We start from the raw sequence: 25,162 nt of genomic DNA, 5'->3' as shown, positions 1-25,162 counted from the left end.
GTATAGTTGGAATTGATACATTCACATTTGAATGTGGTAACAAATTACTTTGAAATTATAATTTTAGATAAATTAAAGTGACTTAGTTAAGATGAATAGGTCAGGTAATTTGGTAGCACACCTCTTAAATTATGTTTTCAGTGATCAGAGAAAATTATTCTCGAGTTTGTGTTGCAGTCTGATCTTTAGTTGGTGAGAAAAGTATACTCATTTAAGATGAGTGTTAAAATTTATTCTGAATATGAATTTTTGAGGAAAACAAAGCTTAATGTTACATTAATAAATACGTTACTTATGTAATCAATTTTGGTTAAAATGTTAGTTTTTTTAAGTAGCATTTTAAAATCTGAACAAGTTATATAGTCATTTTTCTTGGAACTCAGTAAAATTCCAGTTTTAGGGGCCCCTGGGTGGCTCAGTTGGTTAAGTGGCTACCTTCAGCTCATGTCATGATTCCAGGGTCCTGGGATGGAGCCCCGCATCAGAGTCCCTCCTCCATGGGCAGCCTGTTTCTCCCTCTCCACCAGCTGTGCTCTCTCATGCTCTCTCTCCCTCTCTCAAATAAATAAAATCTTTTAGAAAATTCCAGGTTTAGAAGACTAGTTTATAGTTCATTTTCCAGTTTTATCATTTGCCTATAGAATATTATTTTTGGCAGTTTGGGGTGGTGGGATAGGGTAAAGTATCGAGTCTAGAATCTTCTATTTCAGTTGTCCTATCTTTTCTCCTTTAATCTGAAACATTTCCCAGCTTTTCTTTGTCTTTCATAATATCGACGTTTTTACAGAATATACCATTTATTTCATTGCCTATCTGGCAAGTTGGTATTTAAGTGTGACAACAGTGCTAATAATTTCACTTGCGACATTATATTTCAGGAATGATTTGCTTACATTGCTAGCAGATAATACACAGAAACACAGGCATAATGCAGTAGGCTTTTTTAAGAGCTATAGTCAAGCAGTGCACATTTCCTTTCTGTCATATATATACATATATATATATATATTTTTTTTAAGACTTTATTTATTTGACAGGGATACAGTGAGGGAGAGAGCACAAGAAATGGGGGTGGGAGAGGGAGAAGCAGGTTTCTCACCAAGCAGAGAGCCTGATGGCAGGGCTTGATCCCAGGATCCTGGGATTATGACCTGAGCTGAAGGCAGATGCTCAACAACTAAGCCACCCATGCGCCCTGTTACATGTTTTTTTAAATGATAGGTGATCAAGACAAGAAAATACAGAAACATATAGTAGTTTACACTCCGGTTTTCACTGGTCTGCCATTTACTATAGAATATGCTTTCTTACTCCGTTCCCACCTCCTTTTTGTCCTCCTTCTTATGGTTGTTAGGAGAAAAATCCTAATATTTCTTTTTTTGTGAATTAACTGTTTCAGGAGGAATTTTTAATAGCCTAATAGTTTTCCTATTATAACCTTTTCATATATTGGCTTTTCTCTATTGGCCTGAAAATGGGTGGAGAAGAAAATGTAAAAGCTTGTTACAAGTGAAAGAATGGAGAAATTTTTGGAGTGTTTTGTTTGGCGGCATCACAGGGGCAGTATAAGTCTTCATATTTAGCTAAGTTAATCAGATTTGTCAAATGTTACAACATGGTTCCAGTTACTTGAAATGGTTGAGTACATTTGAAGCTTAAATAGTTCTTTTTATGCTAACTAAAATAAAGACATCTGTTAGTGTTCTTATTTGGTTTTATACATTAGATTAACTTGAAATCAGTAACATAAGTCGGTGTTGGCCAACTATATCAAACAGTATTGTGTATGTATTTTTAAATTTTTCTTGAAAGAACTTAATTTCAGAAGCTAATTTATAAGAGAATTGTTAGAAAAATTATAAAACAGTAAATCTAAAGCCAGAGCTTCAAGGTGGGTAATTCAAATAAGTGAATTAAATGTTTTATCTCAATTATTAATTTTCAAAGGAATAATAAAAACCCTTAAAGAGAGAAAGTAGTTAGGTAGATAGGAAAATCCTTGTATAAAGAACATGTTTATTTTAACTTGCTTCTTTCAACAGTCTGACTTCTTTTTCTCATTGCCATGGATTTTGAACTCTGCCTTGTAAACAAGGATCATTTTTTTATTCAAGCAGTGGTTAATATTTATGCTCTTCAGTAAGCCTGCAGTTCCCCCGCTGGCCACTAGATGGGGACCTGTTTCATTGCCAGTAATACTTGGTTTAAAAAAAAATGGGTGACTGTAGAATGTTACTCTAGGGTTCCTCACCATCACCTTGTCTCCATACTATTTTGGAAAATGACATGCTCGTATTTCAGAAAGCAACATTAAATTACTTGCCAATAATTATCAAAGTGTCATAAAAACTCTACCTTTTTAGTGATGGTTTCATAGCATGGAGGTAAATATAATTTCAGAAAGGGAAATTTGAGTTTTCCTGTTCAGTCCCTGCCAGTTACAGATGAGGAAGGGACAAATGAGAAAATTGAAATCCAGAGAAATTTATTCATTTGCCCAGGTTTAACTATTTAGCAGTAAGTAATATGGCCATTATTAAACACACAAATTAAAAAAACTAAATTTTATTTATTTGATAGCACAAAAGTGGGCAGGGGTTTAGGAGGAGGGGCAGAGGCAGAGAATTTCAAGCAGTGGAGCTGCTGCACGGCTCCATCTCAGGACCCTGAGATCATGACCTGAGTCAAAACCAAGAGGCAGAGGCTTAAATGACTGAGCCACCCTGGCGCCCCACAAATTTTCAAATTTTAAAGCAAGATAGAAATGGCTTTTTCATTATGGAAAAGAGAAGTAAATAAACATAAGTTAGAAGGTAGATATAAGAGAACAAGCACAGGACTTTTTTGTTGGGAACATTATAGAGTATCTACCAATTTGTCTAGTTGTCTTAACTAAATAATGGTATACATTGGTATTAAAATTTTCTCATTTTTTTCACAGTATTGACTTGGTAGTTCCAGAGCTAGCTATATTGGGACAAAACCCATTATTGCAAGCTGTATTACATCATCTGATTTTCCTCACACAGATTTTATATGTTTATATGTTCTTACTGTATCTTATCTTTAATTATACTTCTCAAAAAGTCAGGATTTAAATTTAATTTCATGAATACACTATTTTAGAGTAAAGTTAATTGTTGTTATGGAAAATGTCTAAATTTAAACATGACCACATTCTTTAAAACCTGAAGTTATTACTAAAAAGTTAATTCATCTTCTCTCCCCAACCCTACACCTACCCCTGTACCCATCTTTCTGGTGTTAAGGGAAGCAAATTCAGGAGGGTCTAGCATTCTTTGAGAGCTTGGGGAGTATATTAGTGTTGTGCCATGAAAACCTAGTGGTTTATCAATAAGTAATCTCATCATTTATGAAAACTTAGTTTTGGTTATTTTTTTGATACACATTGCCTGGGAACAAATAAGTAGAGATTATTGAGCCATTATGACACATAGTACTTAACTTTGTATCTTACAGTTTTCTTGGTAATGGTTTATTTGAAACTTTTGAATTGTATTATGTATGTTTCTTTGCACTGTTTTAATAAACAGTCTATCAGAAACTGGTTAAAATTTTTAAAGATTCTTCTGCTATATGTCATTTGGCTTTTAATCCCAAGCTGTATTATAATATGGCCCTAGTTATCTTGAAAATTAGTTGAGGGGTACAAAAAGTTTGAACCATTTGCCTATATTTAGTGTATTTATTTTTATATGCGATTTAAAAACAAGATATTGTTAGGACCTATCTACCATATATTTCATTTGTGGTAAAAGAATACAGAAAGGCAAAATTTTGATCATGTTAGTATCCACGGAGTGTGTCTTGCCCGTAGGCGTTCATCAAAAAATGTTAGTTCCTTTTATCTGAAATTCTCGTATTCGTCAAAGGCATCCTGTGTGGGAATAAATATCTTTGATACAGAATGCATCACTCTGTTAAATAATTTTATTGGTAAATTTTAAATGGGTTTCTAGTTGACTTCATTTATACAAGTTTGTAAGGTTAAAATACCTGCTAAATTTCAGAGATACCTTCCTTGATTAACCAAAGTAAAGTGATCCTTCCCTTCCTGTTAGTTGCCAGTGTAGCTAATGCTTATATTTTCACTTCTCACATTGTAGTCCTGTTATGGTATGAACTTTCTTAATGAAATTTCACCTAACCAACTTGCCAAGTTCAACATAACTCTCCAATTCTTCTATAAACACCTCAACTTGTACATGTATATTTCTTTTCTCAATAATTAAATTGTAAACCTATTAACAGTTATATTTGTTTCCAGATTTGTGCTGCTTATATTACCATTATATAATTAAATATTATACAAACTAGATGTTTATATGATAAATAGAATACTTTTTTTTAAAAAAAGATCCTATAATAAAGGAGTTGGTTAAAACAGTTAATTAGGTTTACACTGAGAAACTATAAAATATTTCATATATATATGTGAAATATATATAAATATTTCATATACACACACACACACACACACACATACGCAGAGATCCCCAGTAGAATGCCCTTCCGGCTAGGTAGAGCAAGTTGGCCCTGACTTGTATAAAAAAACATACATACTTTGATCCTCTGCTGGAAATCTTTGATACTTTGATGTAGATTTCTCTCTTTCTTCTTCTTGTTTAGTTGCTGGCTTATCTGCCAACTTCAGTTCAGTTCAGCATATCTAGGGTTGACATGAATCCCCAAAATAATTTGTTGGCTAAGGCTTGGTTAAGGAGTATAAATTCAATAAATTAAATAATTAGAAAATTGCAAGGGAGATGAAATACTGTGTATGAATTGTTAGGCACAGAAATTATTTTTATCAGTGTATTTATACAAAACTCATTGATGTTTCCATCTTAGCATTTATATATGATAGAGTTAGTGCTAATTATATATAAAAATCATAGCATAGCCATAAAATACCTTCTGTTTATTAATGGACCAGTATTCTTCATGGTATGTCTTCACTTAAGATTCCTTTCAGTGGGGCTCCTGGGTAGCCAGTTGATTCAGTGCCTTCCTTCCCCTTAGGTCATATTCTTAGGGTCCTGGCCCTGCATCAGGGTCCCACCTCAGCTGGGAGCCTGCTTCTTCCTCTCTCTGCCGCCCCTCCCGCTTGTGATCCAGCACTCTCTTTTTCTCTCTCTGTCACATAAGTAAAATCTTTAAAAAAAAAAAAAAAAAGGTGTTCTTTCAGTAATTTCATTTTGTAAATATTTTGATTGCAGAGCCATGTTTTGTTTGTATTTTTTAATTTATTATTTATTTTTAGAGATTTTATTTATTTGAGGGAATGAGCAAGAGTGAGAGTACGTGAGCAGGGACAGTGGGAGAGGAAGAGGGAGGAGTAGACTCCCCTACTGACCAGGGAGCCCCATGTGGGGCTCGATCCCAGGATTCTTGGATCATGACCTGAGCCAAAGGCAGACGCCTAACCGACTGAGCCACCCAGGCGCCCCTAGCTACTACTTTTAAATTAGAAAATTTCTCTTATGGGAATAACTATAGTATTATCACATATTTGTGACCTTAGTTGTTGAAAATTCCAAGGTACTTTTCAGGTATTGCATAATTCAGCAACCAGGATCGGAGTATCAGGAGGGCCGTGGCTTGGCTTGCATAGTAGTAAGCAGTAGCACTGAACATGCACTTGGTACTTACTGAATAAAGGAGCTGTAAGCACCCTTGCAGACATGGCGTTACATAACAGTGTTGTGCCCATGCTCTTTGTCAGCTGGTCGCATTTAATCCTGTGACAACAGCGAAGTGTGCATGTGAAAAGGACCAAAGGGTAAAAGACAGCTAAGGGTTTTCTGATGCAGCTCTTTAGGGCAGAAACGGTGATTAAGGAATTCAAGACTGAAACAGTAGCTCTGTTTTACATTTTAACAGGCAGGTTTTCATTAAGACTTTGTTACATTTATTGACTCCTTTTGTTCACTGAACACCTATTCATCTTAGTTTAAAAGTATATATCTGAAAAAGTGAACATAAATTAGCTTTTCCTTAGTTTTCCAAATTCTCTCTGGCTATATTCAGAATTTTTTTTTAAATAAAACACAAATAATGCAAAATTAGATATAATAACTGTGCAATAAGTGCAAACATACAAAACCTTGACATTTTAAAGTGCAAAATGGATAAGAAATGGTACAATAATGAAATTTTTAATTTGACACAGAAAGAGAGATCACAAGTAGACAGAGAGTGGGGGGAAACAGGCTCCCCACCAAGTAGAGAGCCCAATGCGGGGCCCAATCCCAAGACCCCAGGATCATGACCCAAGCCAAAGACAGAGGCTTCAACCCACTGAGCCACCCAGATGCCCCAATACAATAGTGAAATTTATGTAAAGTTATTTATAAACCGGACCCAGAGTTTTATGTATCATGCTGTTCGGGCTGTTGTCCATCTCATTGTCCTTTGCTGATTACGCTATCTCCACAGCTTTTGCTTCCATTCCTTATATGAAGAGAATATATTTTATTTTCATAATTTAAGATTCCCAGTTGGCCCTTCCTACTACTAACTCAGTTGAATGAAATAAATGCCGTTTGAATAAAGGGAACTACTCTGTTTCATTTACTTAAAAGTACTATTTTATTTTTTCTATGCCCATTTTTTAGATTTAAAAAAATTTCAACTGTCAATCAGATAGTGCTTGAGATTTGTCGTATCTTTTCTTCCAATTCTGCTTTATTGAGTTTTAGCTTGCCAGGCTGTCCTCAGCATTATTCTTATCATGGACAGATACTTCTCATTTTGTGCTTTTTCTTGTTGTTTTTGATAACTTATGACCATTTAATTACTTTTTGAAAACCAGTGTTCCTTGGATTAGCTATATTCTTGTATAATTTTATCTGAAATACTATAATTTTATGTAGTTTATTTTTTATTTCATATACTCTATTTTTTTTAAAAGCAGTTGTAGGTTTTAAAGAGTTTCCACATACTCCATCTCTCTTCAACTCCCAGTATATCATACCCTATTACTTACATGTTGCATTAGTGTGGTACATGTTACAATTGATAAAGTAATAATGATATGTTATTTTTAACTAAAGACGGTGGTTTACATGTAGTGTCACTCTGTTTTATACAGTTCTGAGGGTTTTGACAAGTGCTTAGTGTCATGCATTTCACTATTACAGTATCACACAAAATAGATTCACTGCCCTAAGAAGCTCCCTGTGCTCTGTCTATTCATCCCAACCTCCCTCTCACCCCCCTGAAACTTCTAGTAACCACTGATCTCTTTACACACTCCATTGTTTCCTTTTCCAGAATGTCATATAGTTGGAATCAGAGTATATAACCTTTTCAAAGTCGCTTCTTTCACTAAGTAATTTTTCCACTAAGCAGTATATATTTGAGGTTCCACCATATCATTTGGTGGCTTGATAGCTTGGATATTCATCAGTTTACTTACATATTCACCTTTTGAAGGGCGTCTTGGTTGTTTCTGGGTTTTGACAGTTATGAATAAAACTGCTATACACCTTCTTGCTCAGACTTTTGTTACAGTTTTTGTTCCATTGATCTATTTGTCTATTCTTTTGCCAATACTGTATTATCTCCATTATTGTAACTCTGTAGTAAGTCTTAACTCCTGATTGTAGCAGTCCTTTGACTTTTCAAATATTGTCTTGGCTATTCTGAGTATTTTGCCTTTCTAAATAAATTTTAGAGTGGGTGTTGATATCCTCAAAATAACTTACTGGGGTTTTTATTGGGGTGGTTTGCTTTGTTCTGTTTCTCTTTGTATGTTACATGGAAGCAAGTTGAGAAAAATAAAACATTGTTGAGTACTTTATTAAATGAGTTTATAAAATAGTAAAAATGGAAATTTTTGGATAACTGGCTAAATTTATATCAATATAAATTTTAGTGTTTCAGATATTTAAATGCAGAAATGAAAGCTATTCAGAATTTTAATGGAAGAGGGAAAGTTTTTCTGAAGCTTTATTTTTTTGCTGTTCCCAGGTTGAAACAGGCTCTAGAAGTTACGTTTATGTCTACGTTTTCATGTGTTTAAAAATTAAAACAACATATTAGGTGAAGTGTTTATAAAACTTACTATTCTCTTTTCCTCATACACAAAGTAGTATTATAAAGCAATTGAAGAAAATAAACATCCCAGAAGAAAAAAGTGGAAATGGTATATGAATAAGTACTACCTAAGAAGGTTTTCATGACTGTTCTGTTGAAAGAGAACTCACTTCCTGTACAGCTAACCCACTTAAAGTGTACATTTGGTGATTTGGGGCACAGTCATGTGTAGAACATTTTTATCACTTTTATAAAAGATTCCAAGATTACATACTCTGGAATTTGCTCCGGTGCATCATGAGGCATATCTTCATTTTTATGAGCTCACAACTGATATTTAGTAATTAAGTCAAATCCATATTGATAAACACAAATTGGTTCCTTTACTGTTGTAAAGAATGTTGTGATGACTATTTTTGGTGACCTTGTTAGCATTACTTAAATTTTAGAATTACTAGAACTGGTGATTGAAAATGTGTGTCAGTTTGTTATTTTGCCATGTTTTAACTTGTCCTCTATAGATATTAGTCAGTAATGTTTGATGCCTTTATAAAAGTTTGATATCAATTTCCTTCATCCTTTTATCTATCTATACATGCATACAAACATACATAAATTTTACATATGTATACACATTTTTTCTGTACCAGTTGTGAGACATGTGTTGCAGGCATTATAACCCTGTTATAATTATTCCCCTAAGTGTTTTAGGATTTATTTCCTAAAAGACAAAGGCAATCTACTACATAACCACATTATAGTAATCAGAATACAGAAAGTTCACATTGATCTAATACAACCATCTAATCATCCGATTCACAGATATCATTGATATTTCATCTGTTGTCCCAATCATGTCCTCTATAGCAAAGAAAAAAATTGCTTTTTGTCCAACAGTTAATCTAGGATCACATGTTACGTATGTTCCTCTTTCATTTCCTTTAATCTGGAGCATTTCTCAGGCTTTCTTGCCTTTTCTGACTATCACAGTTTAATGAAATCTTTTATTACAGAAAAGTCTAAGGTTGGTGGAACTAGTGATTGTAGTATAATGAATGTCCGTGAGCTCCATCACTCGGCTTCATCAGTGATTAACCCTTGGCTCTGCTTTTTATTTATATCTTCACTCTGTTCTTTCCAAATAGACACATATGTACACACAGTAGGTTATTGTAAAGCAAATCTAAGACATCATTTTGTGCAAGCCATGAGTAACGTAAGCAGTGCCTAAAAACACAAAGGGGAAGGTAAAAATAGATTACCTCATGTACCATCCTCCGGAAATAACAAACAGTAGCATTTAGTAATTGTATGTGTACAGCTAGAAGTATCAGCAGGTATCTAGATTGGTGATAAAGGTAAAGGAATGGAGGTATTTGGAACCTAAACAGCTTAACTATTTCCACCAAAATGGAGAGAAGAGACAAAGGCTAGTGTAAGGGATATCAGAGTTTATTAGCTAATCTCTTAAAGCTTCTTCTCTTATAGCTGGAAGGAATAGAAAGTTTATGTAGTAATGTTTTTGCCAGTCATAGCTATTAAGCCAAACAGGCTTTGCATGATTTATGTGAAGTATTTCTGTTTTGTTCTTACTAGAGGATTTCTGCCTTTAGGGATTTAATTTGTCAAAGTATCACCGTAGATTTTTATTTGTTTCTTTTTCTTGTTACTTTGTCCTGCCAAGCAGTTTGAAAAGGCAAGCTATTGGCCAGTTAATATCTTTTAAGAGTTTACTTACTTTTTAGATGCATTAATTATAAAATTTGTAATCTAGGGTGCCTGGGTGGCTCAGTGGGTTAAAGCCTCTGCCTTCGGCTCAGGTCATGATCCCAGGGTTCTGGGATCGAGCTCCCTGCTGAGCAGGGAGCCTGCCTCCCCCTCTCTCTCTGCCTGCCTCTCTGCCTACTTGTGATCTCTGTCTGTCAAATAAATAAAGAAAATCTTTAAAAATAAAATAAAATTTGTAATTATGGTATTAAAATTCAGCTGTAACTGTTTTGATTCTCTAGGATGTTTATATTTCCAAAAACATATTAAAGTCATCTTGTTAGTTTCTACCCCCACAAAAACGCCTATTGGCAAATTGGGAATTTGATTGTAATTATATTCAGTCTTTACAGCAATTGGAGAAGACCGACGACTTAACAAGATTGAGTCTTCTGATCTATGAACACTGTGTATCTTACCAGTTTAGATTTCCTTTAATGTCTCTCGGTACCATTTTTTACCCTTGAATTTATGTCAGATTTATCCCAATTCCACGTTCTGTGCCATTGTAAGTGGTACTGCTTTATTTAAAATTTCATTTTCCTACCATTCGTATATAAAAACAGAGTTGATTTTTATTCATTTACCTGATGTCCCCCTCCCTTGTGAAATTCATATACTAGTTCCACTAGATTTCATAGGATTTCTGTATGGGCAGTCATGCCATGTACATTAAAGACCATTCTTTTCAGTTTGTATGCCTTTTTCTTTTCTTATACATCTATATACTGTAGAAGTTGTTACTTTGGGAGAAAAGATTAGATGTGATGATTGCACTAGGGATATTTTGGAAGCTGTTTATCTGGTTGGGTGGTTTTCTTCTATTCCTAGTTTGGTTGGAGTTTTATCATAAATGAGTTTTGAGTTTTGTTAAATGCTTTATTTAGATTTGCTAAGCTGCTCATAATGGCTTTTCTTTTTTTCTTTTTTTTTTCTCTTTTTTTTTTGGTCTGTTAATGTTTTTTTGCTGCATTATCTTGACTTTTCAAATGTTAACTAAACCATGTATTCCTGGAAAAAAATCCCATTTGGTTGTGATTTATTACCCCCCCCCCCACTTGTGAGAGGTATTGATTCATAGTTTTTCTTTTTTCTTGTAATGTCTTTGTCTCAAGTTAGTATCAGTTAATTTTATCCTCAAAAATAAGTTACTTCCACTTCCTGTATTTTCTGAAGGAGATTCTAAAAATTAATAAATGGTTTTGATAAAATTTACCTGTAAAGTCATCTGGAGCTTTTTAATGAAAAGGTTTCTAATTGATTCAGTTGCTTTAACTAATAAGGGGCTATTCAGATTTTTTATTTCTTTTTAAAGAACCTATTTGGTAGTGTTGGTTTTCTCTCCTATTTATCTGCTTTCTACAGTGAGAGCATAGGAGTGGTTATTTGAAGCCGGCCATAGGAGGAAAGAGGCATAAGAAGTGTTTGGGGTGATAGAAGTATTCTATATCTTCATTTGGGCAGTGATTACACAGGAGTGTTTATTGTCAGAAGTCATGAAAGGCACATTTGTATATTGATTATAACTTATACATTAATAAATTGATTTTTAAAATTATAAATAATTTATCTGGAAATGATTCCATGATTTTTCTTGCATTACTTACAGAGTTTTTTGTTGTTGTTTTTAAAGATTTTATTTATTTATTTGAAAGAGATCATAAGTAGGCAGAGAAGCAGGCAGAGAGAGAAAGGAGGAAGCAGGCTACCTGCTGAGCAGAGAGCCCGTTGCAGGGCTCGATCCCAGGGCCCTGGGATCATGGCCTGAGCCAAAGGCAGAGGCTTTAACCCACTGAGCCACCCAGGCACCCCTTACAGTTGTTTTTTTTTTTTTTTTTCTAAGAAAGTGACAATTAGAAAATCCTGACACTTGGGGCTCCTGGCTGGCTCAGTCAGTAGTGTGAGCGACTCTTGGTGTTGGGTTGTGGGTTCAAAGCTCCACGTTGGCTGTAGAGATTATTTAAAGATAAAACCTAAAAAAGAAAAAAAAAGAAAATCCGGATACTTTTAAGATTCCTGAGAATTAAAATAAAGAACTCAGTTTTTCATTCTACCATGTGAATGCAGTTAGCTAAATCTGAGACTGCTGTAAAAATATCTTGAAAAAAATTTTTTAAGATTATGAATAATATAGTATTAAAGCTTAAAGGCAATTTTTTAGTGTGCTTTAAGGAAACTATTATGATGAATTTCAAACCATATTTTTTCCCCCTTGCCTAAAGTACTTTTTCTCTCTGTGTTAGTAAATCATGCTAGTGCTTTTCTCTGAAATTGTGACCTTAGAGTGGCATTATATTTTAGTGCTTAAGGATCTAGGCTTCGGAGCTGGGTGACCTGTTTGTGAGTCCAGTCCTTTCCACATCACTGATTATGCAGCCTTGAAAAAGTTGGTCATCCTTTCTGTGCTTCACTTTACTCATGTGGAAAATGAAGATAATATTTACCTAATGAAATTGTGAGAGTTGAGTTGACTCCTATTTATGTAAAATGCTTAGAACCATTCCTGCCTGGCGTACGTGTGCTTGCCGTGTTAGCTGCTATTGCTGTTGTCGTAATCATGATTTGCCTTCGAGACAGTAGTGTTCTGTTTAGGAGGGTCCAGTTTTCTTTGTTTTTAGAACATCATGATTATCCCCTTAATGTCTAAATTTATTTTCTTATAAAGCAGAAGCAGCAGGAAAATAGTATTAGACTAGAAGTCCAGATACTTCAGTCCTTTTCTAAGTCCATTTTTGGGTGCTTAGGAAACAAATTTTAGTGCTTTGTTGTTAGTTACCTATAATAAAAAACATTATTAAAAGTTTTATAGTGGGGCGCCTGGGTGGCTCAGTGGGTTAAAGCCTCTGCCTTTGGCTCAGGTCATGATCCCAGGGTCCTGGGATCGAGCCCCGCATCGGGCTCTCTGCTAAGCGGGGAGCCTGCTTCCTCCTCTCTCTCTCTGCCTACTTGTGATTTCTGTCTGTCAAATAAATAAATAAAATCTTTAAAAAAGAAAAAGTTTTATAGTAATATCAATTAATTACCACCAATTACGAGTCTTAGTTAATATCACATTTAGATTTATGTATAAATTTATATAAATTTTACATGAAGCTACCTTTAGAGGGAGATTACTTCTAGAGGTTCTGGTTTCAGTGATCTATTGGTAGTGTAATCAGAATCGTTTCCTGTATCATTTAGCTGTCTTCCAATTTTAGAGAGAAAAATGACCGCACAGCTTATAATTGCTCTTACCCTTTGGGGATTTGTAGTCTGTATGCTCTGATTTATACATTTATTCTTAATTGATCAGTGAGAAGCTTATGTTATACCATTTGGAGATGTGTTTTTTCATTTTTTAAAAAAATGTCCTTTGCCAGATTATCTCTTCATATTCTTTGGATCAAAAAATTTATTTATATATCAGAACATTTGAAGTTTAATTCAGCAGGGTTATTGTCTTTTAATAAAAACACAGTGTTTCCTCGGGGCACCTGTGGGGCTCAGTTGGTTAAACAGCTGGCTTTGGCTCAGGTCATGATCCTGGGATAGTCCTGGGATGGGTCAGGTCCTGACCCATTATTAGGGTCTCTGCTCAAGAGACCCATTATCAGGCTCTCTGTTCAGTGGGGAACCTGCTTCTCTCTCTCCCTCTGCAGCTTCCTCTGCTGTTCCTTTGCTTGTACACTCTCTCTCTAATAAATAAAATCTTAAAAAAAAAAAAAAAAAGACACAATCTTGCCTCAACTGTTTTGTTGTAAGAGCAAAATTGGTGTTTATTTTTAATCCTGTTGATTATCCTGGCAAAGTGTCTTGTTATGAAACATCAAAGACAGTTTTTGTATTATATATATAATAAGCTCCTGTCACTGTAATGTTTGAAGTCACTTTAATATGATGAGGTTTAGCATATAATTTATTTTGCTGCTTCTCTAATGTGAGATTATGTGTTATTAATTACTTATATTATAAAAAGGCATGCTTTGTTGTATTAGGCTTAATTTTTTCAACAATAGAATCTTGCAGAGCAGTAGAGGGTAGATTATCTGGGAGTGTAATATGAAGCATAAATTGCGTTCATAGAATTCTGTTAAAAGAGTGTTAGGAAAAACACCAAACTCTGAGGAAAGTCTGTAAGTGTATATTACTAAATAACGTTGGAAAACAGGTTCACCTGGGATGCTCAGTCCATTAAGCGTCCAGCTCTTGATTTCTGCTCAGGTCATGATCTCAGGGTTGTGCTGGGCATGGAGCCTGCTTAAGAGTCTGTCTCTTTCTCTCTCTGTCTCTCTCTCCTGCCCTCCCCCCTCTAAAAAACAATAAAACAACATTAGAAAACAAAGATTTTATTTATCTGAGAGAGAGAGTGTGTGTGCATGTGCACGAGTTGGGGAGAGGGGCAGAGAGAGATACAGACTTCCAGCTGAGTGGGGAGCCAGATTTGGGCCTTGATCCCAGGACCCCGAGATCATGACCTGAGCCAAAGGCAGAGGCTTAACTGACTGAACCACCCAGGAGTCCCTCAGATAGATAAATCTTCAAAAAAAAAAAAAAAAGTTCAAAATGACATATGATTAAAAAATAATTCACCCTAATGTTGCCTTCCCAACCTTAGTCCTTCTCTCTGCATGAAAATACCATTACTAGTTAATGATTAATATTCTCAGTATTCTATGTCTAACTGTACAAGTATATCCAGTACATGTATATATCACTGATTTTGAAGCAAAGCATTCATCCTGTTTTGAATATAGTCTAGAGGTTGTTTCTTTTACTCTATGTGATACCTACAATTCCCAGAGAAAGACCCATCTCTTTGGGTAGAGCCCATATACCCACTTACTTTTCATGGTTTGTATATGTGAACAGAATATACAGAATTTGACTTTGGAAGATGGCGATATCCAGATTGGCCAAAATCCAATATTTTGTTATGATGGAAACATTCTGTATCTGTGCTGTCCAGCATGGGCTCATGTGACTCTCGACCACTTGAAACATGGCTAGTATAATCAAGGAACAGAATTTTTAATTCTTTTATATTTTAATTAAATTTAAATAGCTCTGTATATGACCAGTGATACTATATTGGACAACTCAGGAGGCATCATGGTATAGCGAAAAAGCTCTAGAGTTAGATACATCTCGGTGTCAATGTTGGTCTTGCTACGCTCTATTTATCTTGCTTGTACAGCTTACTAAATCTTATCTTTTCAGACACACAGTGGGGGCCATAGTTCCTTCTCCAAGGAATTATCCACACACAGAAAATTGTCTAGAAAAAGGATTAGACATATATATTACCAAAGTGATATGCTGGTGAAGGAGTCGAGAAAGAAAGAAATGGTCAAAATAGACTGTAGCCTTGGGGCGCCTTGCTGGCTCAGTTGGTAGAATATGTGTGTGACTCTTTGATTTCTGGGTCGTGAGTTCAAGCACGTGTTGGGTTTATAGCTTACTTTTTAAAAAAGTAGACTGTAGCCTTATCATGAATGATGTATGATTTGTCAGGTTAATTAGTGTGAGATATAACTCATGTATGTAACATTAGTGTTTAGAAATTCATCTTTTCCTCTAAGTATTCCTACATAGTTCCACAGTCATAAAAAATATATTTGAGTCTCTTTATGTATTATTTGGCAAACTATTTCACTCAGATATAGGTGTAGGAGATCTGTTGTGTTCTTTTTAAATGCTGCATAGGATAGAATCATTTGGATGTTATTGTGTATTCCACCCTTAATTTATTGCTCTTTGGGTGCTTCCAACTTAAAAATAGTATATATATATATATATATATATATATATATATATATATACAGAGGCCCCAACATGGGGCTTGAACTCACAACCCTGAGATTGAGTCATATGCTCAAAAATAAAAATCTTTTTGAAAAGAAAAGAAAAGAAAAAGTTGCGTGCCCTATCGACTGAGCCCGCCAGGTGCCCCTAAGAACAGTGTTATATTGGGCGCCTGGGTGGCTCAGTGGGTTAAGCCGCTGCCTTCCGCTCAGGTCATGATCTCGGGGTCCTGGGATCGAGTCCCGCATCAGGCTCTCTGCTCAGCAGGGAGCCTGCTTCCTCCTCTCTCTCTCTCTGCCTGCCTTTCTGCCTACTTGTGATCTCTCTCTGTCAAATAAATAAATAAAATCTTTAAAAAAAAAAAAAGAACAGTGTTATATTGTGTTTTATAGGTGTGTAGGAACAGGTGGTACTGCTGGGTCATGGAATGTGGGCATTAAATAATACCGTATTGGTTGTCAGGCTTCATACATACCTGTTTATGTAAGTCTGGCTTTCTTGTATTCCCACAAGTATTAACATTGGGTTTTATGCTTGTTGATTTGTAATTTGGGGGTTTGACTTGAATTTTCTTGAAAAATGGGTGTACTATGTTTTACTATAAAATTATAGTAAGTAGAAATATTAGGTCATGGGTTGGGAAAGTGGCTTTAAACATAAACAAGTATATATGAAAATTCTATACATGATTACGTTGGAGGGTAAAATTTCAAATACAGCAGGGACGAGCAGTCGTACTTTTCTACCTCTGTCCTCTCCATTGCTGTTGGAAGGTGTGAAATGAGCCCCTACAACCTCCGTCACTTTAAACAGCCTCCCTGTTTGTCAGACCATCACGACTAATTTCAATCAGTTGCCACATAGAGTTCAGGAATCCTGTGCCTCATCCCTCATAACTCTAATCCCAATATAGGTCTGTGGGCAGTGAAGCAGGCCTGCCTCCAGTAGGTAGCCCCCCCCACCCAATTCTCCTTCCCCATTTCAATCTTTTCTGTAGCCGTCAGAGTACTTCTTAGCGTCTGAAAAAAATTTTTACTCATTTGTCCTTCTCTGCTTAGAATGTAAGCTATACAAGAACAGGGATTTTGTTTAAACTTTTCTTCGCTGCTATATTCTGTCCAGCACATTTTCAGTCGAATATCAATTAATCTTAAAATCTGAGTAAAGGGGCGCCTGGGTGGCTCAGTCAGTTGAGCATCCAGCTCTTGGTTTCAGCTGGGGCCGTGATCTCTGGGATTGAGACACACGTCGGGCTTGGACTCAGTGGGGACTTTGCTTGAGGATTCTCTCCCTCTCTCCCTCCCCCTGCTCGTTCACTCACTCGCTCTCTTGCTCTTTTTCTCTCAAATAAATAAATCTTAAAAAAAAAAAAAAAGATCTGAGTAGAAGCTGGGCACCTGGGTGGCTCACTCAGTTAAGTGTTTGACTCAAAATTTCAGCTCAGGTCACGAGATCAAGCTCCCATATTGGGCTCCACACCCAGTGGTGCATCTGCTCGAGCTTCTCCCTCTGCCCCTCAGTCCTGCTCACATACGTGCTCTCTATCTCTCTCTCAAAATAAATAAAATAAACCTTTAAGAGAAAAGATCTGAGTAGAAGTCACATGGCTATAGACTGACTTTTATATTGTACATGTTCTCATTTTATGCTTTCTTCTTACAGTTCTTGACATGGCGAGACATGTGCCACTCTATCGAGCTCTGCTGGAATTGCTCCGGGCCATTGCTTCTTGTACGTCCATGGTGCCCCTACTGTTGCCTCTTTCTACAGAGAATGGTGAAGAGGAAGAAGAGCAGTCAGAATGTCAGACTTCTGTTGGTACATTATTAGCCAAAATGAAGACTTGTGTTGATACCTACACCAACCGTTTAAGGTAGTATACTTGGTTCATTTCTCTTCATTGTGTCCCCTAACTGTCTTTTTTTAAATAGCTTTGTGGGTTTTTTAAAAGGACATACATTGATTAAACACACATGCATACAAGCAAGATCTAAAACTACAAAGAAAAAGTATCCACCAAACCCTACACTCAGAAACATTTATTCACAATGACTTACCAGACTTCTTTTTGTGCAGTCTTAGAGCTATAGGTATGGAGTTTATCTTAAATTCTGTCATTTTGTACCTGTTCCACAGATGGATGCTAGTCTTAGTATTGGTGCCAAAGGCACCTTTCAGTGCCAGTAAATACATATTGGCAGATATTGTTCTTAATACTTCCAATTATACATTGTTTGTAGATGCTGTATTTTACTTAACCATCTGTTAGTGGACATTTGGGTTATTTTCAGTTTATAACCTCATATATAATCTTTTGAGGCTTATAGAAATCACCCAGTAGATTCATAGAAATAGAATTGTTAGGTTTATGGATTACTTGTGTTTCATTTTGAAACCTGCTGTTATTCATGCTGTAATCTTTTTTAGAAGTGAGAGGATTCAGTATTTATTTGTTGTAGTTATAATAAAGTTCGTATTTATCTTCTTGGTAAATTTAATTGTTCAGTGAATTTTTGGCTTAAGTTTATCCCTCATTAGATCCAGATGTTGAGTTAACAAAAACTCTTTTAAGAAATGCAGTAAACCTTTTTCTTATCTTAGCAGAATCTGTTCAGTGGTTGTGCGTTTTATGTAAATTCTGATTTTTAAGGCATTTATACTGCCAGTGGAAATTCACTCTTTTGTCACTGGTCTTTTGAGTCAATTAATGTTCTTTAGTATCTTTATATTTGTTCTACCTATTCTCACTTATTTTTTTAAGATACTAAAATTTGAGAAACACATCAAATGATGGCAGATAACTGGTCACTGAAAGAATAATTTTTTTTCAGGGAGAAATCAGCGCTGCAGTAATTCTAACTCTCTTAGTTTATTATATATATCACTTTAAAAGCTAATGGCTCACTGCCAAGCAGTTAGAGATCATAAATTGGATAAGGCATTAAAAAAAGAGCCACTTGGTAGAAACATACAAAGCTGTAGGTTCATTCTACTCTTACCAAGGAACGAAAAGGTAAAGGTATATGATCTTCGTTAGTTAGTTTATGTTGTAGAGAAGAGAACATGTTGCATGGTCCCATCCTTCATCATGGCAAAATTCTAACTGTAAATAGGCAGCTGGCATACCTAAAAATAGTGTCCTGTCAAAATTGAACTGAAGGTCTAATTTTTTAATTGGGTTAATACTCCCTGAGAAACATCTAATTGAACATCCCATCTCTTTACCTTGGCCAGCTCTGTTCTTTATTGTACAATAAACATACAGTTCTTGACAAAGCAGTTAATATAAAGTATACAGAGCTTTGAAATTGCCCTTGTGTATTTTTAGGGGAATCTTGCCCTGTGTTTCTCTACCTCATCTTCCTGTGTTTTGAGGTGTATTAGTTGATAACAAAATTGAAAATTTATGAAACCTTGAGTGTTTTTTCCCAGGAGTATTTTATTTCTTAGATAAAAAAATGTGTGACAATTTGGAATGTAGTCATAATTACCACTTTAATTAAAAAATCACAAGTTTATGGTGGCATAAATGTGAAAATAAGAACAACTGTTTACATTACGTATTTCCTTAATCTATAATTTCTGTTGGATCCTGCAAAAATGGAGTTACAGTGTGTTGAATTCTAAGGTAATTATGGAAGATGCTTACTGCAGGAAATGGAATTTGTATATTTAAAGCACCTTTTTTGTTGCTTTCCTTAAGTTAATATATTTCCTGCTTCTATAACATACATCGTATTTTTAAAAAGTAAACTTGACATCTAATATATTGATGATTCATTACAAAAATTTAATTTCATTTAGAGGATAACTGAATTTCATTTAATTGGAGCTTTTTGTTTTTCTACTTTTTCTGCTGGAAAAAAATTATCCTTCACATTCTTTTCCTTCTTCAGTAAGAAAAGTAGCACTTCACATCTCTAAATTCTGTACCAGTGAAACATACATGTAAAGATTGTAATGACTATTCAGAGCTCACTTTATTTACATTATTTTATCTCTATGGTGACTCTGTACAGTAACTATTTTTAATAATTATTTACTAATAAAGAAACAATGATAGTTTTACATTAGGATTTGAATATTCTTCTTAGTTGGATTGTTCATGATAATTATTGTTTTATAGCATCTGTTAGAAAAAACCAGCAAAGACATACATTTTATAAAATCACTACTTACCTTTTGAGGTTTGACACATTGAGAGTTCATTTTCCACTTCACAGAGAGAGGGGATAAAATCTATTCTCTTCCAGCCTGTCAGGACTTAACGATGTATTTCTTTTCATATTTTTATTATACTAGAACTCTAATAAAGTGAGCAATGTAGGCCAGTTTCCTTTTAGTGTTTATTCCTACAGCAATCGGCTAAGTTCAGTTTTAACACTATTTGAAAGTATGAAACTTCCCTTCCCCCCCGCCTGCCCCGCCCAACCCAACTGTATTTTTTAATACAGGATTAAGGATACTCTTAAGAATTGTCAGGACAAATATATTTTTTTTCATTGATCACTTTTAAGATGTGTTTCATTGTATTAGCAGGGTTTGGAGATGTGACTTTAGAAATAATGTGTAGGTGTATCTCAGAAAATTTTTACATTATATTTGTCTCTGCTCTCAGTAAGAAATGTAAGGGTGAATAAAGTATATCTTTTTAGTATAGTTTTTTAGTATAGTTTTCCTTTTTTTAAAAGCAAGTTCTTGTTTGCTAATTATGTTTAGTGTTCCTTTTGTGAATGAGACAAATGAGAGTTTTGTCCCAGTATTGAAAGGAAGTTCACTCTCCTGCTGGGAATAATCTGATTGAGATTATTCTGTCCCAACTGATTTTGATCTCAAAATTCAAAGGATGAAGGAGATTGTATGGGTGGGCTGACTCTCCCCCAGCCATGGTAGAAACCTTCTGTCAGAGGAGACAGGAAGATACTCTTAAGAAACTGTGAAGAGGCAGATCATGTACCTGGCTATTACCTAATTTGTATGTTAGCCATTGTGATTATATTTAGATAAGGGAGAGCTGGCTTGGTCACAAGAGCATGCCTGATTTGTTCATTTAACGGATGTGTATTGAATGTTCATGGGAGCATAGTAAGAAAATTGGGGCCTTCTTCTAAGGGACTGACAGATAAATGGGGTGAACAATAACTCGACAGTTTTAATTACACAGTACACGGCATATTAGAAGTAGAAGACATTACTGACTAATCAAACCTGATTTGGAGACCTACAGAATAAGTAGGAATTACCTAGATGAAGTGGGGCAGGGGGCTGGTATACCAAACTGAGAATAATGTTAGCAGTGAAAGAAAGTATCACATATTCAGGGAAACCTAAAGAAATTTTGTATGACTTGGATATAGTATATATATATATAGGTGGGAGATGAGGCTAGAGAGGAAAGCAGGAGCTCAAAGTTGAAAGGGGTGTATTTGTAGTTACTTGTTCATAAGAGTGTGATAAGCTCCTGAAAGGATTTCAAAGATCTGATCAGATTTTCATTACCCAACTTCCTATGTACTCAAAGACTTGAGCAAGAATGACTGCTTAGGGGCATCTGGGTGGCTCAGCTGCCTTCAGCTCAGCTCCTGATCCCAGGGTCCTGGGATACAGCCCTACATCGGGCACCCTGCTGAGCTGGGAGCCTGCTTTTTCCCTCTCCCACTCCCCCTGCTTGTGTTCCCTCTCCTGCTAGGTCTCTGTCGAGTAAATAAATAAAACATTAAAAAAAAAAAGAAGAAGAAGAAGAATGACTGCTTAGAGGAGGAGCTAGAGTTGTTGCGGTGGCAGCGCAACAATGGAATGACTTATATGTCTCGTAGTTCTGTAAATACTGAATTTTTGCTATTGTGTGTATGAGATATAATTATAGATGCATGCATACGTCAATGCACACACATACATATATCTGAAAAGTAGCTTCTGAATTTTAATTTTTGAAATAATAGACTCTAAGGCATGTTTCAAATTCCTTCAATCATAATTATACCTTAATAAAATGATTACCTCTTACGGGTGGCAATAGTTTGATGACTGGTGTACCACTCTGATGGAGTTCATATTTAGTGTAAAGCAGAACCACTTAGGGAGTGAATGTAGTACTCCTAGTTTATGATATTCACTGTCCAAATTGCATTAAGAGCTTCCTAAAGATAATACTATTTTAATATTCTTTTATTCATGATTCTTTATTTTTACTATCCATCGCCTTTCCTAAACCGTCCTTTCAAGGTTCACAATGTATAACTGCATAGAGCTAATTTGAGTCCCGTGGGTAGCATAGATGAACTGATTAATACTGCTATGGACTGATTATTAGTAAGCATTTAGATTAAGGTAAATTAGGAATAACGTTCCTTTTAGAAGCACAAGGGAATAGGCAAAATTGTATCACTTCAGAACAGAGAATTTTATATTCAGCGTTTTCCAACTTTTGCCTGAAATAGACAAGATGAAAGGTAATTAGTCATTAGGATTTTTTCAGGAATCTGTTTTTTAAAAGACAGATGACATGTTTTGTACCTTAGTTGTATATCGGTTTGAAAGCAGCTGTGCCTATAAGGTTAAATCTAATTCTCTACTCAGGCCATTTTCTTCCATGATCTGTCACTTGAAACTTAAATAGTATTGGAGCATACCGGGAGGCTTTCATCAGGAAATTTTGTGCTTTTTTGTTTTTCATTTGACATTTTTGGTAATAGTTTCAACAAAATTGGGGAAGTGGTTAATTAAACTGTAAATATTGGGGCGCCTGGGTGGCTCAGTGGGTTAAGCCGCTGCCTTCGGCTCAGGTCATGATCTCAGAGTCCTGGGATCGAGTCCCACATCGGGCTCTCTGCTCAGCGGAGAGCCTGCTTCCCTCTCTCTCTCTCTGCCTGCCTCTCCATCTACTTGTGATTTCTCTCTGTCAAATAAATAAATAAAATCTTTAAAAAAAAAAAAAATAAATAAAAAAATAAACTGTAAATATTGGTTCTGTTTAACTTTGCTTCCAAAATATACGGTAGTTTGTTACTTTATTTCAGAGATATTGTTCAAAACCCACCTTAGTAATCACTTCGGTAGAAAGAACAGTGGACTTCCAAAATGATAAAGAGCTCCATTTCCTTTGCTTGTCCACAGCCATCCAAGGCATCTGTGAAGAACAAAGAGTTGAATATTTATGCACACGGACTTACACTCTAAGTGGAATTAACTCCCTTGGTGAATGTTCCTCATTTATAAGTTCTCCCTCTTTCTGGTACCCTCCATGTACCAGTACTAACCCTTTCTTTCTTGCCAGTTGCAGAAAAAATTTACTGGCTTCTTGTTTTTTTACCCACAAAGTCTTAATTTCTGGCTTTTTTCTTCAGTTTCATGATTTAATGATTTTTGTGTTTAATACTTTTTAATTTTACCTACAAGCAGTGGAAAAAAATAGTTCCACAGAGACAAAAGAGAACTAGAGAGGTGGTGAGAAAGCACATTGAGAACAGAGAATGCAAAGACGCATGCAGAGTATCAGCAGAGTTACCCACAGCCCAGAGACAGCCTGTGATTAGATGTTCATTGATGCATACGTCCAGACTCACTGCCACTTAATTTTTTACCAATTACAAGGGGTCAGAATCAGATGAAAATGAATTTCCATACCTGTCAGATCAATGACAGGTAGGCAGAACACCAGAGTATTTCTTGCATTTCTTTTGTTCTGCCAATTAGAAGTAATTTTGAGTAGTGTAGTATATGTGTTTTGGGCTCTGTGCTTGTATTGATTTCCTTTCTTTTTTCTTGAGAATTATATAAGCTGCTTTAAATTGTAGGGAAAGTTATAGTAGATATATAGTAGCATATAGTTATATAAAAAATAAATGGAGGTAATATTATAACCTTATTTCTCTGTAATACATTTAGTTTCAAAATTTCGCAGATATACAGTTTTCCCTGCTCAGAGCAGTAGGCAAGAAATATTCTTGTTGTTTGAGAATGAAACCACTGCTTAAAAGAGTTTAACATTAAAAACTTAGCAGTAGGTTATAAATCGGGCCTGTTGCTCCCCAGTCTCCTGATGTCTGTGATCTTCATTATTAAAAACAAAACTTTAATGAAGAAAGACAAGTCAATTCACCATTACTCCAGATATACCATTGTTACCTCTGATCAGAATAGTTCACTGATCACTTAGACTTCACTTGTGTAGAATGGCTAGACTTAAGGCTTAGCTGGTTCTTGAAAAACACATTGATCAAATGCCAAAATACAATTTATTCTATGATTTAAATGATTAAAAAAACTCATAAAAAATTATAAATTGACTTTATACTTCTATCTCTGTAGCATCACATAACAGTATGAAATTATTATTCCTTATCAGATCACATTATATGAGCTTTATGTATCAGGACAGTGTCTATTATCTTAATCCCAAACAATATTTCAAGCACTCTGAATTATTGCAGAATTTGAAGTGTCTTGCTAAATAAGATTTAGTTTGTAACAAGTTAAAAAAGATTAGCCTGTAACAAAAAAAAAGATTAGCTTGTAACAAATCCTGGGCACATCACAACCCCGTCCCATATTACCTCTAGGTTTCAGAGCTGTAGGGAACTCTATGGGGTTCAGGTAGCTCGGGTCCTCCTTTCTTTTAATGAGGAAAACAAGGTGTGATTTGTTTTAGGTCCTCTGATGCTTAATGGCATCAATAATTCGTACCTTCTCTGTCCCAGTCAAATATATTTAGCTACTGTTACATGCAAACAATGAATCAGGGAATACTACATGCAAACAATGAATCATGGAATACTACATCAAAAACTAATGAAGTACTATATAGTGACTAACATAACATAATTAAAAAAATTAAAAATAAAATTTAAAAAATACATTTATCCACTAAATTAAACTTAACTCCCAATAACAGTTCAGTATGTGCATCAGTGAATAATTAGAAAGTGGGGAGGTGACTTGTTTCTGAGCTGGCTTTAGATATTTATGACACATGATTTTTTTTTTAATGTTAACAGTGAAGTAAAATTACTTTCTAGTTGAAATTTTGGCTTTTAATAATTATAAAACTATGTACAATAATGCAAATTCTACAGAGTTTTTCTGCTATTTTCTTTTACTCATCTTTTTTCATTACCCTAAAGAATTTTCAAGTCATGATAGGCCAATAAAAGGCAGCATATTTCATTAGCTATGCTTAGCATTTGAGTTATGCCTAAGTAGTAATTACATTACTGAAGTAAACCCAAGCCTCACTGCTCTTTGGTCTCTCTAGTACATGAGCAGGAAGCAACTTTATGTAATTATCACTTAGGTGAAGAGTGAGTCAGCTTTACTCATTAGATGTTTTTCTTGCTCAAAAGAATTAATAAAAAACACTCCTGAAAATTTCTTGGTTATTGATATATTTGTCCTCCACTGTCTTTTAAGGCTGATTTGGTATCAGTTTGCATGGATTAGGGCAGTGGGTAGGTGATAACTTTTTTTTTTCTATGTTGTAAAAGAAGCCTCTCCCCACCCTGTTAATTTTCCATTTCCTGAATTTTATTGCTGTCTTAATATACCTTTTTATTTC

The 25,162-nt window shown here is 35.2% G+C and overlaps 1 protein-coding gene across 9 annotated transcripts in view; it reads left to right on the top strand.

Moving 5' to 3' along the window:
• BIRC6 (baculoviral IAP repeat containing 6) overlaps positions 1–25,162 on the top strand; it is a 227,322-nt gene that overhangs the window by 167,777 nt on the left and 34,383 nt on the right. For all 9 annotated transcript variants that reach the window (XR_004287984.1, XM_032353008.1, XM_032353015.1 and 6 more), the window contains one exon: positions 17,272–17,482. Coding sequence is in view for 8 of the 9 variants with exons in the window: in XM_032353008.1 (XP_032208899.1) it covers positions 17,272–17,482 (211 nt within the window). In the remaining variant the exon portion in view is untranslated. The remainder of the gene's footprint in view (positions 1–17,271; positions 17,483–25,162) is intronic.

The sequence above is a fragment of the Mustela erminea genome, chromosome 7, assembly GCF_009829155.1.
Source record: "Mustela erminea isolate mMusErm1 chromosome 7, mMusErm1.Pri, whole genome shotgun sequence".
In the NCBI taxonomy this organism is placed as follows: Eukaryota; Metazoa; Chordata; class Mammalia; order Carnivora; family Mustelidae; genus Mustela; species Mustela erminea.
Note: the sequence above shows the minus strand (reverse complement) of the source record. Positions and strands in the feature narration are given on the sequence as shown.